Raw genomic sequence first — 22142 nt, forward strand, 5'->3', positions numbered from 1 at the left:
TATTACCATAAACCTTTTTTTGTTTGTTTGCTTACCCATGCTAAATCATGTCATTGGCCTTGGCAAAAAATGCTTCTTTCTACTATTATGTACTTTGTGCTCTCAAAGTTTGCTTCTTGGAATCTTTGCTTTCTAATAAACTCAATTATTTAAAATCAGTTGTCGTTGACAGAAGATTTTTGTCTCTGGTCATTGATGAAGGCCTTTAAAAAACTTTCATCGTGCCATCAAAGAGCGCATGTTAGAAATAATACTAATAATCTTGTTTTCCATTTCATACATCTATCAGTTATAATATTGTACAGATTCTCCAGAAGTCCAGTTTTAAACTCATTTTCTCACATGTCAATAAAATCCATTGTTTAATTCTTAAAGATTCCGTATGTGGCTGTAATTGAGGAATTTATAGCATATCTTGTCAATGTGGTTAGAGATATATAGGCCAAATTAAAAGAGAGCTAAAATTTCTCATCAAAGAACACAAATCTTATGTTTGAAAAAAAAAAATAAATGAACAAATCTTCAATAGCTAATCATAATTGGATATTTAATCACAGTTTTGACTTTGGGTCTGTAAAAATGATCCATAAAGCTTCTTTATTTCGTGAACTGGATTTCCTGGAAGCTTTTCACATTCACAAAGATTTATCTTATTTAGTTTATGACTTTTTCCAATCCAGTCACTTTCTAAAATTTTAAAATGCTAATAACTTTACTTTTCTCTGTTTTGTGTACAGAAGGTGATGCCTTCTGGTGCACTTTCCTCTTTTGTTTTTGGTATAAATACGACTGGGGCTTCTTCCTTCTTTTAATTTCTTTGATTCTGATGATGAGGAACCTGTACCTAATCCCCATTGAAATCAATAGACTCTTAATTAAAATGCCAAATGCAAAGTTGTTTCTTTGCCTAATTTTATGTTTTACTTTGACGTGTTTCTCTTCTTTCTTCAAATCAGTTCTGTCATAAAATTTATATTTTATTTCAATAAACATAAATAAAATTGATTATTTTACTTAATACATTGTAACTTTCAGCATATATAACATTTGAAAAAATAATTTTGTTTCATTCTTTTAGCGATCATAAATTATAGTTTTTCATTACTAACATATTTTGGTACTTATGTATTAATGCAACCAGGCCAAAATTCGCATAAATCGCCAAATTTGGCAATCTTACATGTTTAGACGAAAGTTTATTTGTAAAAAGAAAAAATAACACTGGGCGTGTACTACCACAGCAATGGGTTTTTGGCGGAATTTGCCGAGAAAAGAAAGAGACTTTTTTGGTTACTGTACCTAACAGAAGCGCCGTTACCCTCATGGAAAAAATTTGCGAAAATATCAAGGAAGGAAGCATCATTTATTCGGATTGCTGAAAGGATACAATACAAGTGAGTTCAAAAATGCTGGATTTCTGCATGGAACTGTTAATCACAAATATAACTTTGTGGATCCCAACACGTGCGTTCACACACAACATGTAGAGCGCATGTGGGGCTCAGCCAAATGGCGCAACAAAAAACAGAGAGGAACAGCCCATCATCATCTTGACTCATACCTTATCGAATTTATATGGCGCCAAGCTCAAGCTGTTAATGGCGAAGACGGTTTTCAATCAGTGCTAAAAGCAATAGCCAAAAGATTTCCGCCGAAAAAATAATTCTGCAACTTATTCAAATTCGAAACTGGAAGGGTTTAATTGCTATTTAATATTTTAAAACAAAATAATATAAAAAACTGTATTAAAATTATCTATAATTAATAAATGTACATTTTCTTTCTATTCATACTTTTTTACTCAAACTTACAAATCGCGCCAACCTGGTTGCGATAATACGTAAGTACCCATATTTTTAGTGTTGGTTAAATTTAATTTAACTACATTTTATACCTGACATTAATTATTTTGCATGAAGATATTGAACAATAAATAATAACTGTCTGTTAAAATACCATATAGTTTCATTATTTCTTCAGGTATGCTTAAGGAGAAAATTAGCATGAAATAGTTAAAATAAGATATAACTAAAATTTAATTTTTGCTAAAAATAGTAAGTAATGAGAAACTATTATTTAAGATTCTTAAATTAAGTTGATTTCTTAAAAAAAAAAAAAAAAAAAAAAAAAAAAAAAAAATTAATTTAAGAAACAATATTTATATAATTGTGTAATGTGTATTAATTATATAATGTGTATTAAATTGTGACATTCATTAGATAAGATGATAAATACCATGAGCAGCTGGTTATGAAAAATGTAATATGAAAATGTTTGAGTGTTGCATAATTATGATATCTGGTTTAAATGTAGAACAGCAAGTTCAATATTTGATTAGTGTTTATAGCCTTTTAAAGTAATACTTGTTTAAAGAGTATAGCTTTTTAAATTGTTTTTTAAAGACTTTATTGATATAAATAAATATATAAAATTTGCAAGTTTGCCATTTTCATTTTTAGGCTAATCCTCCACGGTTTGACTTTTTGGAAAATGTTGCTCATCTACGGCATGTAAATGAATCCAGTATTTTGCACACATTACGTCAAAGGTATTGCTCACAATTAATTTACACATATGCTGGAAATAACCTTTTAGTACTGAATCCTGTCCAGCCTCTTGCAGCTTATTCTGAAAAGGTATAATACTTTTTAAAATTGCTTTTGATATTCAGTATAATTATATGATTAAATGTATTATATACTATATATAATACTATATAATATATAGCTTAATTATATTTTCCAGTATATTATGTAAATATTAAAGCTAATAAACTTCACAAAACGAAATGAGAATTTTTTAATACTTAAATCTTAAATTGTAAAATTTATTTGTAGAAAATAAGTTTCTATATTGCAATCTTATTAAAATTGTACTTGAAGGTCATGAAAATGTTTAAAAGCTGTAGAGATGATGACATGCCGCCTCATATATATGCTGTCGCCCAATCAGCCCTGAATAGTCTCCTTAGGACTCGAAAAGACCAATCAGTTGTACTGCAAGGCCGTAGCGGAAGTGGCAAAACTACTAGTTATCGTCATTTATTACAGTATTTGGTTACAGTTGCAGGTTCTTCAAAACAAATTCTGACAGGTAAATCCTACATTCGTATTTATATATAAACAAATGTATTTAACATAATATAAATTTTGTGCTTTACATTTATTTATGTAAACTTAAATCATGAACTATATCTCTGAAGAGACCCACCGAAATAGGGTAATAGGTTCTTGTAATGAAATTTAAAATTTACATCTGCAAAGGGTTTAGGTATATCTATTAACTCCATTGTGTCAAGGACCGCATTTCAATCCTAGTAGGAAGTTTATCATCTGGAAGCTGAAATGCCAAATTAATCGGCCAAAACTGAATCAGATAACCCTCACTTGCAAAACAGCATTGTTTTTCAATTATTAGACTAAAAGTGCATTTATGATCCAAGAATAAGTTGGAAATCAGTTCTTCTATTTAGCATATTGCTGTGAAGGCAATTCCAATTGCCAATATTTTAAATTGTAGAAGTTTTTTAAACCATTTTTATTGAAGAACTGCAACCTTTTTTTCAAATAAATAATTTAAATTTTTAAAATTCATTTTAATAAATAAATACATAAGTTTTCAAATAAATTTCAGGGCAATTGTGTACCATAAAATTAATCACGTGCTGAAATGAAAAAAATATTAAATATATATCCGGTTTATTTTATTTATAGGGGAAAAATTAAACGCTGTAGTCACTTTACTGGAAGCTTTTGGGAATTGCAGAACTGTGATGAATTCAAATGCCACACGCTTTACACAGCTATTTTCTGTTGATTTGGATCATTCAGGACAGATAATATCAGCATCTGTACAGGTAAATATTGGTATTTTTTAATATAGCATATTTAATAAAGGAAAACTTTGGCATAAAAATTGGTTTTGAAACTAGGACTGAGCTTGTATTCTTTTACTCTATATGGTTTTTTTTAGGCGGGGTTAAACTGTACACAAAACCTGGTTTATTTCAATCAGAAATCACAAAATTATACTTTTTGGAAAAAGAAAACACTGTATATTTCTGAATATAAGCCAAGAGTGCATTGTTTCTTCAAAAATGTGCACAAAATTAAAAATCCACATATAAGCCGAGGGGGGAATCTGTAACGTTTAAAGCTAATGTTTAAACATGTCATGAAACATGTCATGTAATGTTTAAACATGTCATGAAAGCAAAAGTATTGCCAAAAGCAGATAAAAGTAGTTGCATATTATATTTAATCGAAAAACTGTAAAGTATTGTCATTGCCAAACATCAACGACAATGGTTCTAACTGTGGTAACCCTACCTAAGCTAGCATATTTTCCCCATCAATTAGTTTGTTGGCTTATGTACATAGCGTATTCGGAAACTAAGTATCGTTTCATTCTAGCGCCTTTGCAGCGCTGTGGTAGGCGTCTCGCGCATGTGCACTAGTCTTTCTTGTTCACTGACTTTCAATTGTCGCCATTTTGGTTGCTTTTTTGTTGTGTTTTCAGTTTGCTGTGCACATTCAAAATCTTTAAGACAATTAGTTCTCCCGCTGACTGTGAGATTCGTGCCGTGATTAAATTTTTGAATGCAAGGAATGTTAAACCGGCTGAAATTTATCGTCAAGTGACAGAAGTTTACGTTGAATACGCCATAAGTGAAGGAATGGTGAGAAAGTGGGTAAGAATGTTTAATGCAGGTCGAACAAATGTCCACGCCGAGGCTCGGAGTGGTCGGCCTTCTGTTGTCAACGATGATTTGGTAAGGCAAGTTGATGAAGCAATTCGTGAGAACAGACGCTTCACAATGACAACTCTTTCAGAGGCATTTCCACAAATTTCACATACTGTTTTGTTCGAAATTGTGTATGACCGCTTGAATTATCGCAAACTGTGTTCCCGATGGGTTCCAAAAGTGCTCACTGATGTTCACAAAACAAAGCGACTTGGTAGTGCCCTGACATTTCTCACGCGGTACAGTGATGAGGGAGAAAACTTTTTAAACCAAATTGTGACAGGTGATGAAAATTGGGTGTGTCATCTCACACCAGAATCGAAACAACAATCGATGGAGTGGAGACACAGGCATTCTCCAAAAAAACAAAAGTTCAAAATGACAATGTCATCACAAAAAATCATGTGCACTGTCTTCTGGGATAGGAAAGGCGTTTTGCTTACTGAATTTCTTCCCAGAGGTGAAACCATTAATGCAGCACGATATTGTGAGACTTTAACAAAACTAAGGCATGCCATTCAAAACAAACAAAGAGGAATGCTCAGTAAAGGAATTGTGTTGCTCTATGACAATGCTCGGCCCCATACTGCTGGTGTCACTCGATCGTTAATTAGACAGTTTCATTGGGAGCAGTTCGATCACCCGCCGTACAGCCGGACTTGGCGCCGTCTGACTATCACTTGTTCCTGCACATGAAGCGCGAGCTTGGTGGCAAGCGCTTTGGATCTGACGATGACACGAAAAATGCTGTGGAGTTGTGGTTATCGAAACTGGCGGGAAGTTTCTTTGACGATGGTATAAAAAAACTGGTCACACGCTTTGACAAGTGTTTGATCATTGGCGGAAACTATGTTGAAAAATAGTTTAAGACATGTATTTTCATGTAAAAATAAAATTGGATTTGAAAAAATTGTTTTACTATTTTTTTTTTTCAAAACGGTACTTAGTTTCCGAATACGCCTCGTACAATTGGGGTATCTGTATTTTCTGTACCTTTTTTTTTTTTTCTTTTTTTCTTTTTGTTCTGAAGACTGAGAGGGAAGAGAAATTCTTACATGTTTTCAAACTGCTACTACTGATCACATTTTATAAGAATTCTAATAACAATATAGCCATATTTAATATAACATATTACTCCTAACTAAAAAAAAAAAAAATCTAAAATTAAGTAGTCTTAAATTAGTTGAGATATCAAAATCCAAAAAGGTAGCACATAGTCATTTTCCATTAGCCAGGCTCAAATTTTGCAAACATTAGATTTTTTCATTTTGACAATGATGCAGCAAACCAGTGATGTAAATGATTCTGAAAATAAAAGCTAGCTCAGGTAGTGTTAGCTTAAAATAAAAGCTAGCTAGGAAAATAAAGCTAGGTTTGGAAAATAAAAGCTAGCTCAGGTTACTCATTTTCACAAAATGAATAACATATTCCATTTAAAATTATTTTTTTCATAAACTAAAGAAATGCTACATTTGGTAGTTTGTCGCTTGTGCCCAATTAATGAAAAAGTATAACTACATTTTTTTTGGCAAGATAAGCATATCAATATATAAACAATATATTTTTTAAAGCCATAATTTAGCTTTAAAAAAGTTCCAAAAATGCTCTGCTTATACACAGAAATATATGGTACATCTTACGTTTTGCTTAAATAAATTGACATAAAGCTCATAAAGTATACATTCTGTCAAGGACTTCTAAAGACATTTGGTTTTAGTCTTGATCAGTACACGGAACTAAATGATTCTTCATATTCAGCCATTATTCAATTAGAATTTAGCATAAAATAAAATATTAAATGCTTAATATAAACAGCGTTTAAAACAGTATAGTACTGAGATAAATGTGTGCAAAGGAACTGAAAACAAAATATGCTGGTATGTGTTAATTATAAATAAAACATTTCTTTATCTTAATATAAGACATATGTATTAAATAAGACAAATTTTTCTCTCATTATATATAGGCCTACATGCTTGAAAGGTCACGAGTGAGTCGGAGACCAGAAGGAGAACCAAATTTTCATGTATTTTATTATCTTCTCTCAGGAGCTGATGACATCTTAAGGCAAGTTGCTAGAAAGTTATTTTTTCCCCTTTGTTAAAGCTGATATTAGCACTGAATGTAATATTAAACATCTGCATTTAATTTACTAGAAAGGAAATGTATTTGGAAAGCATGCAAGATCCAAATCTGTTCATGACAGCATTACATAAAGTGAGTAATTTATTTCAAATGTAAGTTTTCATAAAAAATCTTACAATATTTTAACTCGTTTATTTTGGATATTCTTACTTACAATATATAAGAAAAATGCACTGTGTTTCTTTGTATTTTTACTAATAGTTTTGTAGTGAAATATATTTTATATAGCTATGATGTATGAAAATGTTTCTTCGAAATGTTAGGATGAAGATCAGAAACGTGCTTGTCTCTCCTGGGCATACATAAATGCAGCATTTCAAACACTAGGAGTTCAAGAATCTGAATCAAAAGCTATTTGGTGTGTACTGGCTGCCATTTACCATCTTGGAGTTGCAAGTGCTTGCAAAGGTATGCCACCATGTGTTAAATTTATATAAATCTGATGTGCTATTAAGCAGTCTAGCATATTCATCACATATTTAGCAGATTATATGTATAGTGGATGTCTGCTAAGGTGGATAATATATATATATGTATAATAATAATTTATTTCCTAAACAGTATTGATTAATTGATTATATTATCTCCTAAGTTTAATTAAAGTAGAATTATTTTAAAAGTGTGCATCCATACTGGTAAGTTATATTTTGAAAGATGTTTAGAAGTAATTTGAAAGCAAAATGTTAATAATGTTTTAACGGGGACTGGAGTTAAATCATCACGAAGAATAATATTTCAATTGTAAAAGGAAAAATTAAAACATGTAATTATTGTCATTGATCGGAAATTAGTTGACTTTTCAAGGGGAACAAACCAACTCCCGTTCAATGAACAATAATTGATAAAAATACGTTAATATGAAAGTGTTTCGTCTTTACTCGAGTTATAAGTTAAAGCCAAATCGGCAATTCTAGTCAGGCCAAATAATTCCGCGAATAGTTGCTACTCAAAGAACTTATTCTCATGAAGCATTTTAGTCAATTCAATTTGGAGTAAAAATCAATTACTGTAGAGAAATCCTGTAAAACTCGAGTAACCGTCCCCGACACTATCATCTTTATGTATTTGAGTACTATATTATTTGTAGAAATTAAACATTGGAAATTGTCATTATGAAATCGAATTCAAAGTAAAGTTGAAATAAACATGGAAGATTATAAAAAAGATATATATACATATATATATATAAAGTAAGAAATTTAGAACTAATATTTCACAAAGACCAGAAATTGAAATTTGTAATTAATAAATTTCAAATAATCATATAAATGCAACATAGAATTTAAAAATGTTGAAACCGAAACATTACAGACAAGCTAAACCCCACTTTAAAAAATTGATGAAATTTAAAGAAAAATAAATAAAAACGAAATATGAAATATATGTGTATATATGCTACTTCTGAATGACATATTTAGCAGGCTATATATATATATGGTACTTCTAATGTTTCTACTAAGGTGGTACAACCACCTTAATAGACATAGTCAAATTTTCAATATGTGCCAAATTCTGAAAACCAAGCACATAACAATTCTTTAGTTTTAATAAGCAACATTGCCATTTTCATATGCATTCTTTTCTTTTTATGCCAAGAAGACAAACTGTGATAGTTTTGTCTTTGAAAGCGTAAAATTACCATTGTAACCACAAGCATAAAATTATTACCCCAAGCATAAATTTTAAAATATACGCTTGTGGCATTTATGAGCAATGAAAAACAAAAACAACAACAACAACAAAATAATAATAATAATAATAATAATAAAATTTTTGCTGAAATACAGTAATTTGTTGCAAAATCACTTAAAAAGAACAATTCTTCTGCATGAATTCTTAAATCGATCATCATGAAATTTCCACCAAAACTAAACCAACAAAAACTGATTTGTATGTACATTTATTGATTGATTTTTAAGATAAATACCAAATTAAAACATAAAATAATGTATGCATGTAATAAATATTTTTTTTTTCTCTGAGTTGTAATTATTTTCTTCTGTAAAAAATTACTAGAGTGACCAAGATTATAGCTTTAATACTTAAGTATGAAAAGTGTTTTTGATGGTGTTGGAAAGGTGAAATTTCTCATATCCTATGTAAACAATGTATACTATTATTTAAAAAGTTAACTGTTAACTCAAATTGTCAACTTACTGAACTCTTTCAGTGCTGAAATTTTTTCTTTTTAAGCTGTTAATTATGAAGTTGATTTAAAGTTGTCCTTAAAAATTTATTTATGGCTACTTGAAATTCTCTTTTAAACAACCCAGTTCTTAGTTGGATTAAAAAAAAGTTGGGAAGAAGGATCTTTGAAATGAGGAGAAAATAAAAAGCTCTTTATCAACCTAGCAATCCCACAGTCTTGTGGTTAACAAATTGCTGCAGTAGTAATATACCCTTCTTCACCTGTATTTCTGCAGTTGTATGGTTAGTAAGCTGCAGTATCAGCAATAAATCATACTGTTATACATTGTGTTTCCCAAATAAGCAGAATGACAACACAGCAAGCAAGCATTTTGTTAATGTCCTGCTTGTCTTTTTTACTTAGTCTTTTGCCAAATGGCATCATTCTCCTTAGAGTGATTATGCTCAATACTGTCCTGTCATTTTTATGATTTGTGACCCCCCCCTAAAAAAAGCATGTGTCCTTGAGAAAAAAGAAACATTTCATGTAAAGACTGCTACAAGTTTCATGTCTGTGGATAAGAAGAAACTGTAAAATGTAATATAGTCGCTTAAAAAATAGTTCCAACTTTTGGATATCCTCTCATAAATCAAAGGGTTTTCTTTTTAAATTTTTTAAAAATCTTTAGATCTTATTAATCATAGGAAACGATGTAAAATTATGATTAGTCCCTAAAAGATAACTGAGTTTATGTATTCTGTTATTTTCAGTAAAGATAAATTAATTAATTATTCAGTACTTTTCTGTTAAGAGGGCTCAGGTTACCAAATATTGTAACCTGTTTGTAAGTGTATCATGAAAAGCCGTGCAGTGTTCACAATGCAAGGCTATACTCATATTAAACATTGTATTAATTATATTATGATACAATACTGTTATTACAATTTTTTTTTCATGAAGCTTTATGTATCATTATGGTTGTCAACCTCTAGTTAGATTTCCTGCCAACATTTATGGTTGCCGCTAAGTGGTACCTGATTGATAGATAATTCATTATGCAGAGTCTGGAAATTTACAGCTCTGTATGATGGACATTCATTTGTAGAATGTATTATTATGGTCTGAACAGTGTTATCTGAAGGTGTAATGATTATAATAACAATTATTAATCTAAGAAATAAAAAGCTATACAACTAAAAATTTATTTTCAGGAAGTAATGGACGTTTACAGTTTTTGAGGCCACAAAGTGCACAAAGGGCTGCTTCTCTTCTTGGTTGTTCTGTAGAAGATCTTGCTAAAAGTATTTTTTCTCCTGATCACAGTGGTCCTGTTTCAGGAAAAGTGTCACCTAGGTTAGTTTTGTATTTTCTTACTCAATCTGAATGAATATCAGCTATCTTAATCAATTCTGTAATTGATTAAGATTGCTGATATTGGTATTATTTGGTTCATATTCTAAAGGCATTTAGAATATGAACCAAATAATTAATCTCATCCATGGTATGTTATGGAAAATAAAATTTCGTTGAAGATTTTGAATCTTATATTATCCTATTTTCTCTAATTCTGTAGAATGTTTAGGAGAAAAGTTGTTAAAATTATGATTAGGCTTGCTAGTAAATGTACTTTCTGTGGCTTGTGGCCTACCAGTGGCCGAGCAGTAAAGTTGCTGAATGCTGGTAGTTTGACCTGGGTTTAATTCCAAGCGAATGGGCTGGTTCATGGGTCTTATCATGGCTTTCATGTGTAATGCAAGTACAAACAAATTTCCGTTAGAAAGTCTGCCACAATGTTGTACGTTCTGTTAGGCAAATAACCCTTGTGTTTTGCCGTAATCAAATAAAACAAACTCTATAGTTTATCAAATGAGTTATTTCAGTGATACAGTCTCATACTTTTAAACCAAATGAAAGTGGTAATTAGGTGTATAAATTATCATAACAAAGCATTTACTTAAAATTTTCAAGTTTTACTAATAACTAAGCTTAATTTAGGCATTGTGCTATCTTCTGTTTGATTTAACATGGAGTATGTTGGCTTACATGAGAAGTCTGTTAAATTAAACCACATGCAAAATAATTTAAAAACTAACAAAGTTTAACTGCAACTCATGCCTTATTGCGGGAAGAAATGCCTTTCTATTAATTGCTAGCGTTGATCTCTTTGGAAAAAGCTGAAGGCCACATATACTCCAGTTGCCACTCAAGGTTGGGAAGTTTCCTTTTAGCTGAGAGAAAAACTAGATTTTTATTTGAGAAGATTTGATTTTGTTAGTTGTAAATTTTAAAGCAAATTGCCCAAGTTAGTGTCAATGATTAACCTCCCAGTTTATTAATTCTCACTTTAGTTATATACCTCTTCTAAAGTGAATAAATAAAATTTGTTAATTCTAAATCTGTCCTTGTGTAAGTTGATTATGTCAGAATGATACCTCATCAACATTCACGAAGTACCGTTTAGTGAACGGACTTGTTAGGTGAGCATATCTTGCTTAAGAACAGTTAAGTAGTAGAATTGCTGTTGTTATTACTTATTCTTTATTACTTAGGACTATGAATTCATCATGGTTAAAAGAAAGAGTCTATCTTTTGTTTTTAGCAAGACGGTATGCACCTTATAAATGCTAGTCGGACCTTTTAGATGATAATCAATTCAACTATGTCCCAGTTATGATAAAGATACTCTGTTGTAATTCATTCAATGTTCTCCCATATCTTTTCCTCTTCTACCAGTCTCTCTAGGGGAACTTTTACTTCAACAAGTGTCCTATGCTGCAAAGATACTGTACATTACAAACATCTGTGTTTATATCTGAGAGAGGTTTGCTCATCATCATAATTTAAGAGAAAAGTATAGAATTTCTGAAAAAATTCCTTTTCATCAAAACAGAATTTAGACTAAATGTTAAAAAAATGTCAGGACATAATTTTTTGTATTTTATTTCAAATTAACCTTATATGGAACTATAAAACTAGTATTATCTGAAGTAAATACTTAGAAGTACTTTTTTTAAGTACGTAATGTCAAATTATTAGGTTATGCTCTAGTATTATTGTAATAAATTGTAAAAATTGTAGTAGTGAAATGTGGAAAATTTTATGTACCTTATTTTTTTTAGACTTGAATAGTATGAAAGCTTGAAAGTATCACATTTAATAATTTAATTAGTAGTAATTAACTGTTTGGTGCCATATGAAATCTTTATTAACACAAATATATTTGTAATTATGTGCATGCACTTATTGTTTCATTTCTGTATAGAAAATTTATGCTTGTTGCTCCTTATCAGATGTGGTTAACTGCAATACAGGCAAAAGTATCACATTTAATAATCTGATGGATATCAGGAATTTCCAAGAAACTACTAACTTCATATTAAAAGCATATCCTTTATAGATGTAATTAGCTGTTTCTTTTGAAAGATCTAGAATTTTCTGAATTTCTGCAACTGCACAAAAATCGGTTCTTTGGATGATTTGACATTTGGTCTTTAGAACCAGTTCATTGAATGATTTTATGATAGTTTAGTGACATTTGAATCTTCAGTATGTGTTTATGAATCGTTAGCATGAGGCACTGCACTGACTTATTTTCAACTACTTCAGAATGCTCTTGATCAGAGTTTCTAATTTTTACATAATGTTATAGAACAAATAATGGAATATATATATGTATTTTTCTTTTTCTCTTCAGATTTACTATTGTCTGCTTGTACAATGCCTTATTTATAATGTAGCCATACAGTGTTTTAAAATTTAATGACATCAAGTTTTTAGAACTATTTAGCCTTTTATAAAAGAAATCATTCAGAAATCCTGAATAGAGCAGTATCAAAGACTTAATATATGTTCTACATTTGCATGACTATTTTATATTGTGACAGTAAACGTATTTTTTGTAGGTCATCTGATGGAACTGTTGAGGCTATTGAATGTCTACAAGCTATGGTTTCTGGTTTGTATGCTGAGGTTTTCAGTGCTCTTCTGTACTTGATAAACAGGTTAGTTTTTGTATAATGCATTTAAAATTGTTTTAATTAACAGCTTTCACACGATATTTATATGTGTGCATATTTATAGGTAAAGATAATTTCTAATTGTTATGTATGCTTTTAGATTAATTTTTACCATTAGTCTTTAAAATTCTTTTAAAATTATTTAGTTAGAGTTTGCAACAAAGACAATGTTTCACTTATATAAAAATGAAGTAATTTGAATAAAAATTAATATAATTTAATTTTAAAAAAAGTTTAATTTAACTTTGCCTCCTTTCTGCAATTATATTATTAATAAAAATGTGACTGACAGCCATAATATATATTTTCTTTGGTGAAATAAATCAAATGATTTCAGGGCTTTAAGTGGTGGTGGCAGAAGCATGGCTTCTGTTCACCTGCTGGATTGTCCTGGATTTCAGAATCCTGCAACATGTGGACGTGTCATGGGAGCTGGTTTAGAAGATTTATGCCATAATTACTGTCAAGAAAAATTACAGTTACTTTTCCATGATACTACTTTCCTCACTCAGCAAGAACGATATCTTCAGGTGATGCAGTTATTTAATTTTATATATGTATTTTATATAAAAAAATTATTTATGTTATATTTACAGATTGTGCTTTAATTTATTTTTATCAAAGAATAATATTTTTTAATTAAACATATTATGTATGCCATAGTATATTATTGTTGGATATAAGGGGATGATAAGGGTCATGTACATGTAGTATAAAAATCCACAGATCTGGAAAATTTTTCATCATTATGAAATTTAGCATGAGTGATGATGAGACTATGACGAAGCTCTGATTAAAGTTGGACAACAATGTGACCATTTAACGAGCAAACTTACAGCCAGAACTGTCATATATTACAGTACAAAGTCTGAAATCTGGACCTCCAGAAGACCACTAATAACTTTTTTTTAGAAATTTTTTTGTATGCTCTATGTATGTGCATTTGATATTTTTTACTTCAGAAAACTTGTGGAGAGTCATAATTCTTAATTTTCTTTCAGTGGTAGTTAAAGTAGCTCCGCAGTGAAAAACAGTTTTTTTATTAGCATAAATCTGTATGATTGATAATTTGGCTGTCACCTTTCTGGATGGCATACGTCTCAAACCAAAATGTTCTACATTGAAACATTGTTGATTTTACACCTGCTTGATATTTTATTTCCATGATGACAACTGTGTACATTATTATTTATTATTATTTTTTCTCATCATGGCACTAGCATTAACACATAGCACCTAAAGAAATGACTCCACACACACATGTTGACATTACACTTGATGATGATTGCAGACTTCAGCTAACTGCTCTGCAAATTCTTGTGTGTTGATGAGGAGAAATTTTCCATATGCAATTCTTTCCATATGCAAAGGACAGGTTTTAAAATGATACTCAGAAGAGAAAAGATTTTATATTTAGTGTTGCTTGAATTGAGAACAACTGATTTGTTATTCAGATCAGCCTTGGACTAGTGCCAGAGCCAGTGCAGCAGAATTTAGGGGAGAGAAAATCTTTAGAATTGCTAATTAGAGTTAGAATAATTTTAGAATCAGACACAGGATGTTGTTAGTATAACACTGAACCATTAAATTATTGTGAAGGTAATCCTTATGTGGTAGATGTATGCCACTGTAAAAAAAAAAATGGAATAAATAGTATTGACTAGTCTCGTCAACCTAAACTTTCTGTAGACCATGTGAAACAAAGACTTCATTGCTGTTTATTAATGAATTTCAGTCTTTGCTGAAGTAAAAGTTCCAGTCTGACAAATTAGAAACTCTGTCACAATGATACCAGAGCAAACATTGCTGTCAGTCTATAGAAGTTAGGTCACTGAATGCACACCAAAGATGAAATATCTTTTGCCATTTTGAAATGGCACTTCATAACACTAAACAGTGGTTTTAAAGAATAGATTGCAAATTTGTTGCTGTACTTGTGGCAGCTCTTGTGGATCCTCGAGAACCTTTTATATGATCCCAAAACAAAACTTATTCTAGACCTGCTGTAGCCCTCATGATTGCTTAGCCCTTGAAGCTGTTCCAGCTTCTTTTGGAAAGATGCATTTTTTTAGTTCTTTATTTCTTCCCTTTTTTTGAGGGGGCTGGCTAAGGGAGAGTAAATATGGCTTCTCCTTTTTTTTTTTTTTTTTTAATTTCATTGTCAATTGCAGACAAAGTGCAAGTGAATATTCCATTATATCATTTCTTGGTAATCCTTTCCATCAGAAAATTTTCAAGATGATATTTGTTTCTCTCATATTAATTTTTAATTTGTTTCCCATCATGTGTTTACTGCATTTGCCAAGAAATAAAGCAGGTGCAATTTCCCTGCCCCCCAGGCATGTACTATTTTGCGGAAAAGTTATGAGTATTCCAATTTTTATGCAATGGAATTGTATGTGGCAGAAGATGTATAGTGGAAATGTAATGTCAACAATACTCAACAAAGTATTTGAATAAGAATTGGAAATTAACCGAGGGAAATTGTTTGCCTTTTTATATAACAGAGTGAAAATGGAGGCAGTGGGAAACTGCTAAAATAATAATATGAAATAATTTTAAATGTGATTACAAGACAGTACTCACTAGAAATTAAAAAAAAAAAAACTGTTTTATCCATTTGCTGATTTTGAAAATATAATTAATTCATTGCCAAAAAAGGCGCAAGTAGATTTTAGTAATATTTAGTAATCAAATTATTAGATTTTAGTAATAGCAAGTAGATAATAATATGAAATAATTTTAAATGTGATTACAAGACAGTACTCACTAGAAATTTAAAAAAAAAAAAGTGTTTTATCCATTTGCTGATTTTGAAAATATAATTAATTCATTGCCAAAAAAGGCGCAAGTAGATTGTAGTAGCTGATCAATAGATACTGCTGATATCTACATGCATTATTATGAATCAAAATTGTTTGAAACTTTAAAATTCCTGGCATGGTTCCGCTACGTAGACGATACTTTTACCCTGTTTGAAGGCAATAAAGAAGATTTAAATAAAGTTCTTTCAACAATGAATTCTCTTGATCCTGCTATTCAGTTAACTTTTGAACTTGAGACTTGCAATTCTCTTCCGTTTCTTGACATTCTGGTCACACGTAACACATCCAACTTCAGTACTACGGTTTACCGTAAACCTTCATCGGTTTGCCTTCCACTACACTTTAAATCATGTCATCCGACTAAACAAAAGTTAGCTTCATTTTATTCCTATGTTTTCCGTGCTCTTCAAGTTTGCTCCTCCAAATTAGCCCTTGATGAAGAACTAAATTATTTAAAAGCAATAGCTATTGACAGGGGCTTTTCACCCAACATTATTAATCAAGCAGTTAAAAAATTCTCATCTCAACACACTAAAAGGCACACTCTTGTTTTAGGAGATTATAAGAATTCTGTTGTCATTCCCTTCTTTCCATCAATTAGCTACAAAGTTGCACATATTTTGCAGAAATTTAACTTTCAGGTTGTTTATTCTCCCATCAATAAAATTCCGAGTTCCATACTCAAGGACCCCATTCCGGATATGAATTCCTGGGGTATTTATAGGATTCCTTGCCAGTGTGGTTTAATTTACATTGGCCAAACTAAGAGAGCCTTAAAATTTCGCATCAAGGAACATGAGGCATACGTTAGAAAAAAGGAAACCCAGAAGTCTTCTGTTGCTCAACATTGTTGGTCCGAAAATTACACTTTCAATTTTTCTGCTGCCAAAATTATTCAAAAAACATCTTCCATTGGAGAACTGGATTTTCTAGAGGCATTTCACATTCGTAAAAACCTTTCTAGTTAACGATCCTAATTCCAATCCAAATTTGCCTTCGGCCTTTAAAGAAAGTATGTTTTAGTTTTGGTTTCACCAACAGATGGCGCCACTTGCTTATTCTTGTCCAGGCTTTCTTATCTTATCTAATCATTATTTCCTATCTTATTCATTTGCGGTTTTGCAGCTGAGGATGGTGGTTCGGTAAAACCATCGAAACTAGTCCTGTGAAAAATTTTGTAAATATAATGCTGATTTTTGTTGTTTGACTTCTGAATTGGTATTTATTCAGCGTGTTATTGTGTCTTAATTATAGAAGCCCCAAACAGGCTTATTTTTTTGCTTTCTTTTTCGCACGTGGTGTGGCCGCCATTTTGCGATTGCATGAGTTTCGGTAAGTACTTTTTTGCAATTTTCAAGTTATATTTATGTTTTGTATATTTGGATATTGTGCTTTGCTTGTCTGAATTCATGCATTTTGCTTACAAACGTTTTGTTTTCTATTCATATAATTTTCTATTCATTCAAAACGTTTTGTTTTCTATTCAGTTTTTTCTGATGTTTTGTGTGTGCTTTATTATTGCTTAGTTAATTTAGTTTGATTTTCTGCATTGTTTATCATGCCTTTATCCGTTAGTCGTTTCACTAAATTACGCCTGAAACGACGAAAATTCCTGAATCATCTTGACTTTTTACTTAAATGTAAATGTAAAAAATTGATCCCCAGTTTTATTCAAATCAAATCTAATCAAAAACCTTCGAGTCACGTTTCAAGAATTCTGTTAAATTGCAAGCTTGCCTTACTTCGGTCCGTCATAAGGGATACATGTCAACAATTGTCCAAAATTGAACATGAACTCTATAAGCTTCATTTGGAACTCGCTAAATCATATCCAAAATTCACTGCACTTGAACAAAAGTCTTGGTCTAGAACGGAGAATGTAGTTAACCGTCATAAAAACACCCTTGCAGTTAAATTCGAAAAACTTCTTTTACAGTCTTCCAGTTCAAGTAGTTCAAAAAATCTCCCCATTGTAAACATCAAGCCAATAGTTAATATTTCTAATGTTAGTCTTTCAGAAGAACAAGAGAGAATTCTAAAATATAATTTTAACTTCTCACAAACCTGTAAACCCTCGATTCCAAAGATTTTGGCTCCTATCGAAAAAGCTTTCAAGTTCAGTAAAGTTTCAGATTCACAGAAAGAAATGATTAGGTATCTTATCGCTCATAATGTGAAATTCAATAATAAACCTTTGAAACCAAATCTAACTGCGAGAGAAAGAGCTACAATGCGCAAAATTCATTCTAACCCGGATATTATCATTTCAAAGGCCGACAAAGGTGGCCAGATAGTCGTCATGGATAAGAACACTTACATTGATGGTGTCACTAAACTCTTAAACGAAGGACCGTATAATCCAATCCCTAAAGATCCTACACCTTCGGACTTGTCAAAAATAAAAACTGCGATCAAATCTTTGCAAATCATTTCAAGTAACTTAAAACATTCGCTTATCCCATCTGTTGCGAATTGTGCCAGATTATATGCTCTTCTCAAAATTCATAAAAGTGGTATTCCTTTCCGCCCTATTGTATCAAATTTAGGTATTGCCTCGTATCCATTAGCTAAATATTTAGTTTCTAGATTTTCAACTCTATTAGACAATAACATTTACACCATAAAAAATTCAATAGAGTTTGTTAAAAAGGTCAAAAACATTTCTCCTAGTAATTTACTCATGGTTTCTTTTGATGTAAAATCATTATTCACCAATGTCCCAGTGGAGGGTGCATTAAGATGTCTAGAAACCAGACTTCGCGAATTTCGTTTCTCTTGCATCGAAATTGATGAGCTAATTTCTCTCACTCAACTCTGTTTGAAACAAACACATTTTGTTTTCCAAAATAAATATTACAAGCAAACTGAGGGATTAGCCATGGGAAGCCCCCTCAGTCCCATCCTGGCTGATATCTACATGGATTATTATGAATCAAAATTGTTTGAAACTTTAAAATTCCTGGCATGGTTCCGCTACGTAGACGATACTTTTACCCTGTTTGAAGGCAATAAAGATGATTTAAATAAAGTTCTTCCTACAATGAATTCTATTGATCCTGCTATTCAGTTCACTTTTGAACTTGAGACTTGCAATTCTCTTCCGTTTCTCGACATTCTGGTCACACGTAACACATCCAACTTCAGTACTACGGTTTACCGTAAACCTTCATCAGTTTGCCTTCCACCACACTTTAAATCATGTCATCCGACTAAACAAAAGTTAGCTTCATTTTATTCCTATGTTTTCCGTGCTCTTCAAGTTTGCTCCTCCAAATTAGCCCTTGATGAAGAACTAAATTATTTAAAAGCAATAGCTATTGACAGGGGCTTTTCACCCAACATTATTAATCAAGCAGTTAAAAAATTCTCATATCAACACACTAAAAGGCACACTCTTGTTTTAGGAGATTATAAGAATTCTGTTGTCATTCCCTTCTTTCCATCAATTAGCTACAAAGTTGCACATATTTTGCAGAAATTTAACTTTCAGGTTGTTTATTCTCCCATCAATAAAATTCCGAGTTCCATACTCAAGGACCCCATTCCGGATATGAATTCCTGGGGTATTTATAGGATTCCTTGCCAGTGTGGTTTAATTTACATTGGCCAAACTAAGAGAGCCTTAAAATTTCGCATCAAGGAACATGAGGCATACGTTAGAAAAAAGGAAACCCAGAAGTCTTCTGTTGCTCAACATTGTTGGTCCGAAAATTACACTTTCAATTTTTCTGCTGCCAAAATTATTCAAAAAACATCTTCCATTGGAGAACTGGATTTTCTAGAGGCATTTCACATTCGTAAAAATCTTTCTGTTCTAGTTAACGATCCTAATTCCAATCCAAATTTGCCTTCGGCCTTTAAAGAAAGTATGTTTTAGTTTTGGTTTCACCAACAGATGGCGCCACTTGCTTATTCTTATCCAGGCTTTCTTATCTTATCTAATCATTATTTCCTATCTTGTTCATTTGCGGTTTTGCAGCTGAGGATGGTGGTTTGGTAAAACCATCGAAACTAGTCCTGTGAAAAATTTTGTAAATATAACGCTGATTTTTGTTGTTTGACTTCTGAATTGGCAATAGATACTGGTTAATACACAAGTACAAACATTGTATTAAACACATAAAAAAATTTAGATGAACCTTTGCAGCATTTTTCATGAACTAATGCAAATAGCACTATAGCATAAACAATCTGAATTGACCCAACAGGCTTGTAATTTAATTTATATCTTTTGAGCACATATTTCCTGTATGCTGTTAGACCTGCTCTATGCATTCATTGGCTGTGTATTTTCTGACGTTATTTGCTTGCTAAGTTTTTCATATTGTTACGCATTATTTAAATTGCAGACTTTTTGATGTATGAATATTTTGTATGGTTTTAATACTTTATTGTACGAGGGCAATCCCCCCAAAAAAGGTCTCCTATTTTTTGGGGACATAGAGAAAGTTTTAATACGGTTGTTGGCAACACTCCTGTGAGTGGTGCTTTCTCCGCTATCACATAAGCACGCAGGTGCTTCGCTCGGATGCTCAGTCTTGGCTTGGCAGCCATTCGAAATGGAGCTCCCGATGAACGTTACCGCCAAGTGCGAAGTGCGCGCAGTTATTCAATTATTGAACGCAAAAGACGTTAAACCAGTTGAAATTCACTGCCTGTTTACAGAAGTGTATGGACAGTCGTGCATAGATGTCAAAAACGTTCGCAAGTGGTGTAGAGAGTTTACAGCCGATTCATGATGAAGAAAGGAGTGGGAGGCCGTCAATTGCTGACAAGACAATCGCGAAAGTTGAGGAACTCGTACATAAAGATCGGAGGATCACTCTGGATGCTCTCTGCAGTTTGGTTTCTGAGGTTTCCAGAAGCACCATCCACAGGATTTTAACCGAAAAGTTGCAATATCGCTAGTTGTGTGCAAGATGGGTGCCGCGTATGCTGACAGAAGATCACAAATGGCAACGGATTGATTCTTCCTGCGAATTTCTTCGCCACTATGGAGACGAAAAGGATAACTTCTTGGACTTCTTGGAAAGATGAGGTTCAACGCTTCCTGAAGGGCATGGCGGCAAGCTGGTATGACATGGGCATTGTAAAACTGCCACAGCGTCTACAAAAGTGCATCGACCGAAATGGCGAATATGTTGAAAAATAAAGCATTCTTCAATCTTTAAAGTGATGTAGCAATTATAGAAAATAAACGGTTCTTTGTATATCTAAAAATATAGGAGACCTTTTTTTTGGTATTGCCCTTGTAGAATGCATGACAAAAAACATTTACTTTTTACTTGATATAATTTATACATTCATTAAGTCATGAGTTATTGCATAAAAGAAGGCATGTGTATTTTTACGTCATATAGTTAATCAGTGTGATGAGTTTATAAAATCTGTGGGAAAATACAATGCATATTTTTTTATTATATATCTTGAAAGATACAGCTCTGTGAATATTTTTTTATTTTTCCCCTTTTTAACTTCCTTGTACGAAGTAAGAAGGAAGTATTGTAATCGCGAAAAGTTTCAGGCAGCATATTTCAACGAAAATATCCATTTTAACCGCTATAGAATGCAATTTCACGATGTTTTTGTGTGATATCTGTACGTAAGAGTAGAATAAAAGATTTGTTTCCTCCAAAAAAATTATAAAACTGCTTTAAAATTAATTCTGAAGAGAATTTTTTGTGGCGTCTGTACGAATGTATGTACGTACGTATCTCGCATAACTCAAAAATGAGTAGCCTCAGAACGTTGAAATTTTGTATGTAGGACTGCTATAACATGTAGATGTGCACCTCGTATTTTGGTTGCAATCGGCCACACCAAACGTATATAAATACATTTATATATATATCCACTCTGTTACCCAGCTCGGTGATCTCAGTTTCTTTACTCTTATATGTTTGTAAATTGTACATTTTTTGCTTTAAAAATGATTCAATTATGTTGTTTTTATCTTCCGGTTAAGGTTTTTATGCCTTTAGTAAATCTGTATGCAATATTTTTAGAATTATCAACAATTTTAAAGTTGTTTAAGTGCCGCTAAGCCTTTTTTTTTATGGCGGCCATTGATTGTTTACATTTGAAACAGCAGACTAGTGGATTTGTTGCCAATCTAGAGAAACTTAGCTTCACAACAACAAAGATAACGCCTTCATTTAGTATTGCCAATTAAATCATGCTTAATCCTTTCTGGAATTTTTTCAAGAAAATAAGTGTTTAAGATTTACTTCGTAGTTTTTAATATAGATATTTTGAGTTTTTATGTATTTTTGCCTTCACGTGAA

The 22142-nt window shown here is 31.7% G+C and overlaps 1 protein-coding gene across 1 annotated transcript in view; it reads left to right on the forward strand.

The window, feature by feature from the left end:
* The window catches only part of Mhcl (Myosin heavy chain-like), a 260663-nt gene that overhangs the window by 20252 nt on the left and 218269 nt on the right, over nucleotides 1-22142 (forward strand). The window contains exons 5-13 of the mRNA XM_085810468.1: nucleotides 2460-2636; nucleotides 2883-3093; nucleotides 3714-3856; nucleotides 6711-6815; nucleotides 6905-6961; nucleotides 7153-7297; nucleotides 10229-10370; nucleotides 12920-13018; nucleotides 13371-13563. Coding sequence (XP_085666594.1) covers nucleotides 2460-2636; nucleotides 2883-3093; nucleotides 3714-3856; nucleotides 6711-6815; nucleotides 6905-6961; nucleotides 7153-7297; nucleotides 10229-10370; nucleotides 12920-13018; nucleotides 13371-13563 — 1272 coding nt within the window. The remainder of the gene's footprint in view (nucleotides 1-2459; nucleotides 2637-2882; nucleotides 3094-3713; nucleotides 3857-6710; nucleotides 6816-6904; nucleotides 6962-7152; nucleotides 7298-10228; nucleotides 10371-12919; nucleotides 13019-13370; nucleotides 13564-22142) is intronic.

The sequence above is a fragment of the Stegodyphus dumicola genome, chromosome 2 (genome assembly GCF_044657685.1).
Source record: "Stegodyphus dumicola isolate Sdum_Otavi_A_Nest chromosome 2, ASM4465768v1".
Classification (NCBI taxonomy): Eukaryota; Metazoa; Arthropoda; class Arachnida; order Araneae; family Eresidae; genus Stegodyphus; species Stegodyphus dumicola.